This window comes from Mesoplodon bidens (assembly GCF_964165515.1).
Source record: "Mesoplodon bidens genome assembly, chromosome: 5".
Lineage (NCBI taxonomy): Eukaryota > Metazoa > Chordata > Mammalia > Artiodactyla > Ziphiidae > Mesoplodon > Mesoplodon bidens.
The window spans coordinates 145,143,599-145,157,808 of record NC_138161.1 but is presented as its reverse complement, the minus strand read 5'-3'; the positions used below and the strand labels follow the sequence as shown (position 1 = coordinate 145,157,808).

Here is a 14,210-nt window from a genome sequence, read left to right as displayed (position 1 = left end):
TCAACAGTTCTTCCCGAAACTCTGGCCACGCCCACCGGCAGGCCTGGAACAGGCTGTCCCGAACTTACTCATGATTGAGATCTCAAAGTCATTTATAAAGTGACTTGTTTGCATATCAGAAGTGATTGGGTCCCCATGGAGTTCACAAAGCCTTGTCAGTCCATCATGCCCCTGTGATAACATGTGTTCTCTTCCAACTAGACTAAGCCTCCACTTAGACAATGATTTCTATGGGCACGTGCATTCTGACTTTTATCTTGGGAAACTAGGAGAACCTATTCTTCTGCACTAGCTGGGGGTTGACAGCTGGTGGGGCAGTGCAAGGAATTCATATTTTGAAGTCAGACAGACCGGGTTCAAATCTTGGTTCTGCGGCTCACTGGTCAGGGAACTCTCAGGATCTTAGTCTCTTCATTTCCAAAACAGATACGGATAATCATACCTACCTTGTAACATTCTTATTCAGATGAAAATGAATAACAATGTCATAACCTGCGATATAGTGATCACACAGTAAGATCCACATTCATCCAAATAGGCCAGAAATGGAGAAATTTAAACAGATGAAGGAGATGGCAGAACCCTGGAGACAGGCGTTAGGGCCCAGGTTTCTAAGGACTTGGGGACGGATCCAGAAACTTAGAGACAAGTAAGGTCAGCGCTGGTCACTAGCAACGAATGGATGTAATAGAGGGGTTGAGGGCAAGTGGGTTGCTTGCAAGGACTCACATCCATGCAGGAAAAGAGTGAGCTTAGGTGAGTGGAAGAAGAGGGTTCCCCTGGTCTGCTCTCAAGACTGAGTTTCCGAGACTGAGACTGAGGCTGTACGCCCCTTCCGCACCGCCACCCTGGCACCAGAGGGGCCGTGGGGAAATGCCTACTTGTATTGAGGAGGCCATGTGACCAGCGAGCTGGGCATGAGAGGGCAGGTCCACTGTGCGCTGTGTAACAGGCTGGGCACCACCCTACCCCCCGCCCCGCACATGCGCCCGCCCCTGAGGAACCGCCACCAGGCCTCGGAAAGAGGCATCACCCAGCTCAGCTCATCATCAACACTGTTTCTTAGTGGATAGGAGGGAAGCAAGACACACCCGAGGCAACAGGATGGCCGCTCAGAGCCATTTAATTTTAGTGTTCAAACAGAATGTGCGCTTAATTTGCACCCCCCAGTTGGGAGTGAAGCAGAACTTATTGTTCACAGATTTATTAACAGGTTGATGAGGAGCAATTTGAAGGGGGAAAAAAAAAAGGGATTAGCTGAGCCAACATGAGTTCATCAAGAGTCAGTCATGCCAAACCAAGCTCATTTCCTTTGTTAATGGGGCTCCCAGACTGGCAGGAAGCCATAACACGGTGTTACTTGAGTGGAGGAAGCCTTTGGACAAAGCCTGTCATGATATCCTGACAGATATCCAGACCAGAGGTGGACACGTGGCTGAGTCCTCGAGGGAGAACTGCTCAAGGCGTGCCCAGTGCAGGCGCAGATGGGCCTGTGTGACCTGGGAGACACCACGCAGCACCACTGTCCCGGACCTGGGGACAGCTGAGAACAGCTGACAGATTTGTGAAGGACATGAAAGGTGTGAAGCCGGTGGCAATGGCAAATAAGACAGTCCAAAGGCTGAAAATTCAAAATGAGATCCCAGGCTACAGGGAGGGGCTCCAGCCAAAGGGACTGAATCTTCTGGAGTCAGCTGCGGCTGCTGTACCAAAGAATCATAGCCTGGGAGGCTTACACACAGAGGAAGTCCAAAATCGGGGTGCCAGCCTGGTGGGGTTCTGGTGAGAGCCAGACTGCTGACTTCCCGCTGCACCCTCACGGGGCTGAAAAAGAGCCAGACAGCTCTCTGACCTCTTCTACGAGGGCACGAATCCCACCACGGGGCTCCACTTCCATGACCTCCCCGCCTCCAAATACCTGACTTCTCTTTGCCGTTTCCCCCTTTAGATCTCTGAGCCTCACATCCCCTGACGGTGGCCAATCCAAGCTCTGAATCCTCAAAAGCCCTTTTGTTCCTGAGAGAAAGAAACTGCTTCTGCTGGTTTCCTGCCTCGTGGTGTGGGTCGCTCGCTGCCCGAATGTGCCTGCTGGTTCCCTAGTCAAGCCTTTGGGCCACAGGAGGTGTCTGGGCACAGTAGCCTCGAGTGTGGTCAGAACAGCAGAAGCTGCTCCCTGTGTCCTCTGGGGGTCCTTGGGGGCCCAAGGCCTCAGGCAGGAGGCATCAATGGTTTCTTCAAACCACAGGGCCCCAGGGGACAGGGGCTGGCACCCTGCTTCTGTGGGGCTATCCCCGACTCCCTGACAGTTTTCCTGGGGCAACCATAGCCACTGGAATAGTAACCAGCCTTCCTTTTCCACCCTGGCTGCTGACTCTCCCCAGGAGGCCCTCCCCGCTGCCTTGGGTGGGCCCAAGACACACAGTCCACCAGGGGTCCCCGGGACGCCACTCTCCCCAGAGCAGCAGGATGCAGGACGCAGGACGCAGCCTGGCCCCTAGGCGTCCCTCCCCTCCTCACCAGACATGGAGCAGGCCTGCACCCCCAGCCTCGCCCCTGAGCAAGTGAGGAACAAGCCTCCAGGGGGAGGGGGAGGTCTCTCCTGGGGCCAGGGCTGGAGACCCAGAACAAGGGATCCCGCTTCCAGGCCAGCCAGGGTGGGTCGTGACTCTCCCACAAAACACACGTTAAGAGAGCCTGACAGAGGCAAAGGCTCTCAGGTCAGCCGCTGGGGCCGTGCCTTGGAGACGCCTGTTCTCCGCGGCCCCAGCTCCTTCCCCGGCCTTCCCCTGACACGCAACACGGCAGCCTGGTGTCCTCTGTCATTTCTCCGCACGCGTTTCTCTTCTTTCCTATACTGTGCGTTGAAAACGTGTTCCACGTCAGGTCTCGTTAGCTTAGCTGTGCTCATCCGTTCAGGGCGGTTTCCCTCTCAGTTGACTTGATAACACCCATGTGTTTTGTGACTCGCCCCCCACTGCTGCTTCCCCCCCTTTTCAGGTTAACCAGACCCAGCTGGCCGGGCTGTGCACCTCCCACCCCCCCCACGTCCGCCCACCCTCCGCCCCCAGCACGCATGCTCCCCCCGCCTCCCTAGGCACCTCCACCCTAACAGCGGCCCTGCTGCCGGCCTCGCCCGTCCCCGCCTCCACCTCCACACCCTCGCAGACCCCACACCTTCCACCCCCCTCCACTGCCGGCCACCTGCTCACAGAGGAACGCCTCCCTCACACGCACTCACGCTTACCCCGCAGACACTCCCCTCCCCCACGGTTCCGAGCGGGTCCCTCTGGCACCACGGCCGGGTGCTCCCCCCGAACTGCCCTGAGCTCAGGGGCCCTGAGCGGCTCCCCCCTGCGTGGCACTGGGGTTCTGCTCCAGGCCGGCGTGTCCTCCGCCGAGGAAGGGGCGCGGTCACTCAGGAGCCCGAGGCTCCCGTCCCCAGGCCTGCCCACCACCCTCCTGCCCAGGGACGCCTCTGATGAACGAGCGTGCGTGAGGCACTGGCAGCTTCATGAGCGGAGGACTAGAAAGCCACTCTCCCCTTTCTTTTTTCGGCTGCTCCAAAAATACAACAGACTCCCCCCACCCCCGCTCCTCCCACAGGAAGCCCCTCCTGTGTGCATCCATTGTCTGGGTGGGGCTGACTTCCCTCTAGACTTGGCTCAGGACCTCTCACAGGTTACACCTACTCCTACCAGACACTTGTTTCCAAAGACCCTTCTCTTGTCTCCCGGGAGAACTGGTCTTGCGTTGGCCTGTTTCCCACCTATCCAAACCTCTCTGAGCCTTCCAGAAGTGGTCTTAGAGGCTTTGGCTTGGTGGCTAGGCTTTTCTCTAAAGGCGCCAGGCGTATTTCCGGACCCCACTGACATTTAGAAAATCTAAACATTCATAAATGTCTGCATGGCCTTTTTAAAATTAGCCATGAGTTGTTAAAGGTCTCTGTGATTCCCACAATATTCAGCTCCTCTTTCATTTTTTTCCCTGAAATACAGAGTTACTTTTCATTTCCCATGTTCATTTCTGGAGTAGCTTTGCTCCAAGGGGAAAGAGTCAGCAGTCAGCACATGATAATAGGTCTGGGGGTCATTGCTCATGAGGAAGAGATTTCAAATACCACATCAAGGGCAGGCCAAGAGAAATGTGCTGAACAGCTAACACGGGCGAAGCACTTTACCTATACTATGTAGTTTTCATTTTGCCCTCAGAACACACTGAAAGTGGAGGTATTATTGTTCCCATTTTACAGATGAAGAAACTGAGGTTCAGAAAGATGAACAGCGGCTTGCCTAAGCAGACTTAGCCCCTAAATGGCTGAGCTGGGATTTGAATGTCTATGCTCTCTCTACCCAGCATACCAGGTGGCTCCAACTTAAGGGTCTGGGAACAGAGCAGCGCAGCAGCCTAAGCTTCAACCAAGAGAAATCCTGTGCCTCACGGGTAAAGACGCAGCAAGGACTATACCAAGGGAGGGGCCCTGCTCCGGCTAGGGCAGAGGACAGCTGTACGGTCAGGACCAGGGAGAAGCTGCCTTCAAATGCCCGCAGGACGTCCAGCGCATTGGCTGTGAGCTGTCAGACTCTCCAGAGCAAGCAGGCGCTTCCTCCTGTGGGACGCTAGTTACCCAGCATATTACATGTATTGTTCCCAGCATCGCTTGTTATAAAAGCCGGCGCTTAATGGTTACTGCATGTGCCAGCCCCTTGGCTAAATTCAGAGCATGCGTCCTTCGGCCCTCGCAGCCCTGCGAGGGAGGGTCCATTTTATACAGGTAGGAACTGAGACTCAGCTGCGGAGGAAGTGGCCCAAGGCCATGCTGTTAGGGGGTTTCAAAGCCCAGCTTCAGACCCCGGACCGTCCAGATTCATGACATGATTCAGGGTGGCACGTTTAATGAAATTTGTGTGTGCCTGATGGCCCTGCATAATTTAAAACTGAAGTTCCCATAGGAATACATTTGAAGTAAGAGTCGTATTTCAAACTTTTCCCACGAAGTGAGATTTTATGAATATTTTTGTTTGCACATATTAGCATAGCACATGCCCCCACTGTACTGGCACCCACAGCTCCAGCTAGATCCCAAGGATGTGGCTCCTGGGCCAAAGTCCTCCTTATCCCAACCCCCTGGCACTGGGAAGATGCCCTGAAGGTAGCCCAGCCCTGAGCACTTGCAGCTGCTGCTCTGATCCCAGCCAGCGTAAAGGAGACTGTGTCCTATTGCTGCAAACAGAGTTTACACAAACAAAAAAACAACGAAGCTCACGCTCCTGGACAGCGATTCCTCCCTGCAGGCTGGCAGGCGAGCTGTGGTCCCTCTCACAGTCCCATTCTTTCCTCTCTCAGTGGAGGTGGGCTAAGAGCACTGAGGCAGAGAGTTTGCCTCAGAGCAGGGAGGATGGTGGTGGAAAGGACCCCAGACGCCCGCCCACCCCTAACAAGGAGCAGAGTGACTGCTTTCAGAGGCCCGCAGGTCTCCAGCCACCCTCTGTGGTGGCTGCTCTGTGTGATGCAAATGCCCTTGGTATTCAGCCCAGGCTGGGGGAGCCAGCCTCCAGGCTAAGCAGGCCATGGTGTGTGGCGCCTAGCAGGATGCCCTCCCCGAAGCCTGGCCCCAGCACCCCAGGTTCCCTTGCTGATTCCATTAGCCCAGTCTTCATGCTGACCAGGAGGGGCAGGGACCATGTGTCTGGAGCAGGCTCGGCACATGGCTCTCTGAGGTGGCCAGCAACTCCTGACTCTCCTTCAGAGCTGGCCTCAGACCCCTTGTCTAGACCGAGGGGGAGAAAGAGCTTAGACCCCTAAGCTTGGGTCTGTCTTCCTCCTGGGCCTATTTGAAGCAAGACTCAGGCTTAAATAGTCCAAATAGATCCAAAGGCCACAGTGAATTTATGGTAATCACCAGTGATCAGTTCACTGGTGATTACCAGGGAGGTGGGGAAAAGATTCCCAGCCCAACAAACATTTCATCATTACACGTCGCTGTTCCTGCTCCATTCTTTTTCCATTCCAGCTACCCACCTCCCCACTGTAGGTCTCACAGCCTATAAAGCATTCCCGTTTGGCATTCTAAGTGACTCCCCTCTTGGACCCGCTCTGCATATATGACTAAAAACAAGCCTGGTATTTAAGCAAACAGGGATCAGTTATCCCCTCAGTGCATCCCTGGGTGGCCCGTCTATCCTCAGACATCTTCAACTCCAATACAGCAGACCGAGAATAAACGTTTAGGGACTGGGCCTCTCACTTGCTGCTCCTCACAAAACCACTGCCCACATACCATATCCCTTAAAACTAGTGCAAATTGATCCCACGCCAATACACTATCATAAAATTAGCTCCAAAGCAGTGATGTTCCCAGGGTGCCAAGTAAATGCAAATACAAAACCACCCTTGGGGCTATTTCCTACCCAGACTACACAAAATTTCCACAGGGGGGAAAACAAATCTCACTGCCAATGACCGCACCATCAAATATTATATTACAGAACATAAAGGAAACACTCCACCGTAAACAAGAGCAAGCAGACACAGAATGTGGGAGGATTAGCAATCTCAAAATCTGTGCTAATAAAACAATCTAAAAAGGACTATAAAATAAATACATTTAAAATAGTTGAAGGGCTTCCCTGGTGGCGCAGTGGTTGAGAGTCCGCCTGCCAATGCAGGGGACGTGGGTTCGTCCCCCGGTCTGGGAAGATCCCACGTGCCACGGAGTGGCTAGGCCCGTGAGCCATGGCCGCTGAGCCTGCGCGTCTGGAGCCTGTGCTCCGCAACGGGAGAGGCCACAACAGTGAGAGGCCTGAGTAACGCAAAAAGGAAAAAAAAAAAAAAGTCGAAGAAACTAAAATGAAAATAGAAATCATAAGGAAATACCAAGAAACCATGAAAATAGGGCAGATGGATTTGAAAAACTGTTTGAAAAGAATGCTGAAGGATGTACTTCAGGAAAAAGGAAGTTAAATCAACAAGGGTGGATGAAATGCAAGAAGCAATGGTGAGCAAAGAAGCCGGTAAACTTGTGGGTAAATATAACTAAGTACTGAACTATTTATAAATAACAACTATATTAATAATGACCACTGGGAGGAGGGTAAAGACAGGCAGAGCTAAAATATAGTCAACAATAACATGGAAGATGGGAGAGGATGGTGGGCATCCAAACATCCCAGGATCCCACCAAAAGCACAGGAGGATTGAGTGGGTATCTCACAAAGTTGGTTGGGGTGCTTCTGGGGCAATGGATACCACTCTGGGTTATGCTGCCCTCTCCCACCAGAAAGTTTCCTCGGCTCTTCTCCCCAGAGCGTATCTGAAAGTCAGAACCTACAGAATCACGTACCCTCATCCCCTTGAAGCAAGAGTGGGAGGCCACTTACCCATGCTGGTCACGGTGTATTGGTAAGGTTCTGAGAGGAAGTGTGGGAGGGTGAGGACAAAGGCACCCGAAGCCAGGAGGAGACCCCCCATGCCGATCAGCCGCGGACGGTGCACCCGGCTGCCAAAGTAGCTGACAAAGATGATGAGGATGGCATTGCTGATCTGCAGAGAGAGCGGAGGAGCCACGTGAGACCAGAGGCTCTGTCCTCAGCCACCCACAGAGTCGGCCTGACTGTCCCAGCAGAGAGGCAAGAAGCTGCCTGGTGTCACCCAAGGGCCCAAGCAGAGCTGTGGTGCCAGCTTTGCCGGGAGGGCCAAGCATGCAGTTTCAGCTTTCCCCTGTTGTCAGAAACCCTTCCCCGCCTCAGCCTTCTAGACCAGACCAAGAGAAGTATCTAGAGACCATGGGAAGCTCAACCATTAGGACCAAAGCTTTTGGGACCAAATTCAAGAAAGCCTCCTATTCTGGCTGGCTCCTAGGAACAGTACGTGTTCCCTAACTAAACTCCCTAAGGACTCTGACTTCATAGTCAGAAGAACCACCAAGCAACCTTCACTATCTCGTTTCATCATGCAACAAGTCTCATTTTTGCAGACGACACGACTGGGGCTCGGAATATTCAGTAACTTGCCATGTCCATGAGGTCTGGAGGTGGCTCCAGCAAGGACTGCCTGAGGTGGAAGCGCCCCGTCTTAACTACACGGGTCTACTGCCCCTTGGAGAAGGGAGCTTCTGCCCCAGCAGCCCTGCTGCTAATCAGCTCTGGCCCTCCCCGGGATGGCTTCCACCTCTGTGAATGAGGGACGAGGACTAAAGCGCCCTAAGTGCCTTCCCGGGTGGAAACACCAGTAACTCATGTTCCTGGTGCTCCCTGGAAAGCGTGCTCTCTGAGCCGCACCCAGAGCCAAAGAGGGGACCCGAAGGCCCCAGCTTGGGGAGCAGGGTCTTAAACGGCAAAAGGGGTGCTTGCTGGTGGATCTTCTGACCTCGACTCCATCCAAAGAGATGGTCCTGTGCCCCAGAAGGTAAGTTCACCTGAACCAGAGGAGCCCTGGATGGCAGCACTCGTAGCCCCTGCCCTGTCCACACCACAGTGTCCTTCCGGCTGTTGAAGCAGGTGTCCCTGTCTCAGGAAATAGGGACCAGAGTCTTGGTATGTGGCTCTTGCCAAGATTGCCAATGACCTCCTCATTGCCAAGTCCGCTGGCCAATTCTCAGTTCTCTTCTCACTTGATCTCTCAGCACCCTTTGATTCAGTTGACCGTTTCTGCCTTCCTGACACACTCCTTTCACTAAGTTTCCATGACACCATGTTCTCCTAGTTTGCTGCCCCGGCTGCTCCTTCTCGGTCTTCTTGGCTGGTTCCTCTTCGCCTCCCTGATCTCTTAACCCTCAGAGCTCAGTCCCCACACCTCTGCTCTTGTCTTGGGGAGTTCAGCCAGTCCCACGGCTTTCCTTGTTCTGTATGCGCTTCTGACTCCCACAGGCCCGGCACAACCCAGAGCTCGTTCCTCATCTTCCACCCAAAACCTGGTGCCCCCCTCCCCAGTCCTCCTCCCCTCAGTAGACGGCACCTCATCCTATGAGTGGCTCAAGCAAAACATCTGCGCCTCATCCTCGACTGCCCTTTCACACCGACATCCAACCACCAGCAAATCCCACTGGCCGGGCCTTCAATGGCCCCTCAGAAGCCAACCACTTCTCACCACCTCCACCACCACCACCTGGTCTCAGCCACCATGGCAGCCTGTCTGAGCTTTGCCTTCTACCCGCCGCCACTCTTGCCTCAGAGCCCTCTATTCTCCTCCTAGAGGCCAGAGTGGTCCTGCTGAAATGCCAGACCGTGTTCCCTCTGCCCAAATCCGATAGGTAACAAAAACAAAGTCGGTCCCAGAGCCTCCGAAGCCCTGAGGAGCCTGTCCCCTTCCCCATCACTGCTCTGACCTGCTCTCCTCCCGTCCCCCTCCCTTCCTCCACCCCAGCCACTCTGCCTCTTGCTGCTCTCTGAACACAGGCCGCTGTGTTGGCACGGGCTGCTCCCTCATCTTACATGTCTGCGGGGGCTCCCTTCTCAACGCGCCCCACTTTAGATCTCTGTTCAGGTTGAGCCTTCTCTGAAAAAGAAGGGGGTGGGGTGGGTGGAATGGGGGAAGGGCCTCAAAAGTACACACTTCCAGTTATAAAATAAGCAGGTCCTGGGATGTCACGTACGGCATGGCGACTATAGCTAATAACCCTGTGCTGTATATTTGAAAGTTGCTAAGAGAATAGATCTTGCAAGTTCTCATCACAAGAAAACAACGTGAACTACGTGAGGTGCTGGTTCTTAGCTAGACACTGTGGTGATTGTTTCACAATATAGACATATCTCGAACCATTATGTCGTACACCTGGACAGCTACTATAAAGTTAAATATCAATGATATCTTAATTAAAAAGGAGTTATTTAAATATAACTTATAGTTGTAAAAATTAACAGAAATAAATTATAATATATTTAAATATATTTATAATTTAAATATAATTTAAAGAATAAAGAGTTATTTAGAATGTAACCACCATGCCCCTCCACGATTTTATTTTTCTTCATAGCATTTACTCTAATCTGATCCACCATGTTGTATTTATTTCTATAAATAAATGTCATATTTATCAGTAGAATGATATATGAGCAGAGATTTTTTGTCTGTCTGTTCATTCCTGTCTCCCCAGCACCTAGAATGGTGTCTGACACATAGCTGGTGTAAATGGTAGGTTTTTTCAAGAAGAGAACACGATTGCCCAGGAGACCCCCCCTGTGTGGCCAAGAGTAAGAATGGTTTATGACACACAGAGAAAGGGGATGTGAAGGTGGGTGAGGAGGCAGCCTAGTGTGATCGGGAAAGACGTGGTTCTAGGACATTCTGAAACCAGCACCTGGGAACAAAGCTTTATTCTTATGCTTCCTAGATTTCATTCCCTTTTTGTTTCCCCATCAGTTTGCATGAAATGATTGTAAATGTCAGACCACATCAGCTAAGCTAACTGGGGCTGACTTGAGAAGGTCTGGGAGACAGACGGGAGAGGGCCCCGAAGGGACCCAGGGAGGAAGGATTGGGGGGGTGCCCCGCCCCGCCCACCTGGAGCGGCCCATCCTGCGCTCCCCGCAGGGCCTGGGCTGGCTTCTGGGAGGGAAGCTGGGCCTCTACAGCTGTTATGGCTGATGCTGGCTTAAGACCTTGGTTCCCAAACTTTCCTTCAGCTGTGGCTTTCCTCTGAAAAAAATTATTTTCCCTAATATTAAAAAAAAAAAAAAAGAATAAGCTGTTCTAGCTGAGGAGAACAGGGTCTCTGCAGCCCGGGCCTCAGCCCCTCGGCCTGGAAGTGGCCCCTAAAACGGCTTTGTGGACTTCGTGTTAGAGCATCTGAAGGTTATCACACAGCCCGTCTGTAACACGTCCCTGCCCATGCCTCAAACCAGAGGGGCCCAGGGCAAACTGATGGGGGGCATTAAGGGTGGCTGACTGCGTCTGCTCAGCCCTGGCCGTGGGTGGACCAGGGAAGCCGCTGCTTCACCGGGCTGGATGCCCAGCGTCTTCCCTGCCAGCCAAGCCCTCCTCCTGCCGCTGGCCTGTTACACCCAGCCCTGGTCTCGCCTTCTCCTCACCCTTTGGACCCCAGCGAGACTGGGTGCAGCGTGAAGGCTCCCGTCCCCTGGAAGCAGGCTGCACACTCCGGGTGTCCAGATGGGCTCACCTTCCCCTCCACCAGGCCTGGTTCTTTTCTCACACCCCTCAGGCTTCTGACAGGCAGCCGCCTTGTGGTCTGCGGTGCCTTCAATCCTGCGCTCAAGCAGCTGCCCAATCCTGCCTTTCCCTCCTTTGCGGCACTGCCGGGGTCCTCTCCTCCCCCAGCCGCTCAGGCCTGGCTGTGACAGCCGCCCAGCCATCTGACTTCGGGATACACTGTCCCTCACCTCAAGTGTCTACCAGGCAGGCACCTCTTCCAGAGGGTTCGTCTTCGCGAGACTGTGCCCCCGGGCCTGGCTCTGCTCAAGAAGCCAGGCCAGTCCCTCACTGCCCACCCCAAAAGCTGGGAGCCTCGAGCTTGAACACGAAGCCCCCTCTGATTTGGCTGCTCTCTGCTCTTCCGGTAAGACCCCTACTTTCTTACTCAGTCTGTTTCTAAATGCTTCGGTCAGAATCAACGGGATTGTAGAAAGCCCTTCGGCTGAGTTCCTCTCCTTCACACAATCACCCATCCACTCCCCCTCAACACACACAGATACACAGGCACAGACACACACACACACAGACGCACACAGATACAGAAATACAGACAGACACACGGATACACACAGTCTCAGATCGCAGATACACACACATAGTCATACACACAGACACGCACAAATACTGAGACACACAGAGAAACAGATATACACACAGACACACATTTTCCCACTAAGCACACACACAAGATTGTTAGGTTCAAGGAATTAACTTTCTTATGATATTTGCCTCAAACCATGCCCATAGGCATGTTCTAAAACCTGATTGTTGAAAAGCTCATCTAAGTTTAGAAAAGTGAAAATTTAATGGGTGAATTATTTTCATTTTTTATTAAACTATAACCTGGGGAAATATTTTGCCCCTTATTGGCCTAATCAGCCTCCTGCCGCAGACACACGGATGCACACACAGTCTCACATGTCCCAGCTAGCTACTCCCTGCCCCTTGAAAAATCCAGTTGTTCCCGGGCCCACATCTTTGTTCCAAGCATGGGAAAAATAAGAATGAAAATTTAACCATCGAAGATCACAGATTCAACTATCATCCGAGCCATAGTGGAAGAGAGGATTAGCCTACACACCAGCTCTGATATTGATTAGTAGATGTGCCTAGAACACTGTGTTGAGAAGGATCCAGAGTCTGGACTCAGCAGAAAAGAAGACTGCAGTTGATTAGTGATGTCTGCCAGGGTCACGGGATAGGACTGTGATGAAACAAATGTCAGAGATTTGGTTTTCTTGTGTCCTTCATTTGTGAAGACAACATGTGCCAGAAGCATTATCAAAGTCACAGCCAACATGTAGAAGGGTGCATTCTGTGTGAGTGGTGCCAGGTCCCCGTCCTGTAGGAGAGCACAGCCTACGTGGAGGGTAAGACCCCCGTCACTGGGCATCACCAGGAAGCTCAAGACACAGATGCACAATCAGGTAGACAGAGGCATACATATGCACGTGTATACACACACACACATTAAAACACACGGACACAGACACGCATCCAGAAAGCAGTGAAGGCATCCACATGGGCCTGGGGGTTCAGAGGAGGGGGTTTGAGGCCCATGAGGCCCGCAGGCATGACTGATGGGCCTCAGGGCTGTACGTGTGCAAGTACGTGCACGTCACAGGGTGGAGGAACAGTCCACGGGGAGGAGGAGTGCATGGCGACCGTCAGACGGACCTGGGCTCCCATCCTGGCTGCACTACACACGTGTGCGGCCACTGGGATGGGGGTAGGCTTTCTCCTGCAAGCTTCCTGTCTGGAAGACGTGACTGTGAAGAGAGCCCTCCTCCGAGGACCGCAGAGGGATCTGGCACAGGCGTGGCGGGGAGGACTCCTGAGGGGCACTGCCGTGTGGGCCGTGGAGGGCGCAGGAGTCAAGGGTAAAGGGGCGTTTCCAGCAGGGAGCAGGTTGTGGGATGGGGAGACTGGAAGGTGGGGGTTGGGGGACGTTGGAACGCTTCCCACCTTCCTTTCAGCCCAGCCCAGAAGCTGTCTGGGGAGCCCAGACTCTACTGGGTCGGTTGTTGGCCTGAATTTCGCTATGTCAAGGGAAGATCTAATTGCGTCTGGGCTCCTGGGAGGGGGAGGCCATGGCCTCCGTCCCAGAACAGCGGGCCTTGTGGAAAGCAAAGACAGGAGCCCGGCCCAGGGCCCGTCTCCTCACCTGGAGCCGACGACGCTGCAGCCACGATGCAGGGGCTTGCTGCCTCCCCTGCCCCTTTCTCCCTGGCTTCCAGTGACTCCTAGCTGACCCTGCCCTCTGACCTCTCACCCTCGCCTCTTGGCCCACCCTATCTTCCTCTAACTTTGATGTGCCATCAGTGAGGGACAGTGTAAACTCCACGTGGCTGGGAGGTCATAGACCTCTGACCTTGCCTGGGAGTCAGGGCCATTGAGCAGCTCTGGCTCCTGTTGCCCTCCGAAGACAGGAGCTGCCAGCCTGGGGCTGCTTCCCTAGCTGCATGCCTGGGGCTCGTCTTCCCCTGCACTGGGGACGGGCAGAGGCCACGTAACCTCGTGGGTGGTCACAGAACTCAATCAGAGGCACAGAGTTTGGAGGCAGCGGCCCTGCACACCTGGCACAAGCTGCTGCCCTTGCTGAGCCCCGGTGCCCTCAGCGGTCAGCGGGGGGGGCAGAGTGCCTGCCCGCAGGGCTGCCGTGAGGTCAGGTGCCTCCAGATGCAGGGAAGCCTCGGGAAACGTAGCTGATGGGTCCAGCCCCGCACCCCCCCCCGCCCCGTTCCTCTGCCCCTCCCGGGCCCCCTCCCGGATGCCGTGCTCAGGGTGGTGCACAAGTCGGGTCTGATGGCCTAGAGCATCCTGCTTACCTCATTCAAGCTGGAAATGAGACCTGAGGAAGAACTGGAGAGGCCAAAGCGCTTCTCGATGGTGGTGAGGCTGCTCTTGAAGTAGGCGCTGTACAGGAGCTGGCAAAGCTGCAGCAGGCCATGGCACAGCACGAACACCTGCGGAGGAGACCTGGACAGTGAGGCCTCTGGACAGCGAGCGCTGACCGCCCACCTGGGCGCTCCATTCTGGGGCACAGAGGCCCAGCAGCCTGGTCC

The 14,210-nt window shown here is 54.0% G+C and overlaps 1 protein-coding gene across 1 annotated transcript in view; it reads right to left on the bottom strand.

Moving 5' to 3' along the window:
- The window catches only part of SLCO2A1 (solute carrier organic anion transporter family member 2A1), a 77,900-nt gene that overhangs the window by 28,651 nt on the left and 35,039 nt on the right, over positions 1-14,210 (bottom strand). Inside the window, exons 2-3 of the mRNA XM_081236110.1 lie at positions 13,974-14,111; positions 7,377-7,539 (exon numbers count right to left, since the gene is read on the bottom strand). Coding sequence (XP_081092236.1) covers positions 7,377-7,539; positions 13,974-14,111 — 301 coding nt within the window. The remainder of the gene's footprint in view (positions 1-7,376; positions 7,540-13,973; positions 14,112-14,210) is intronic.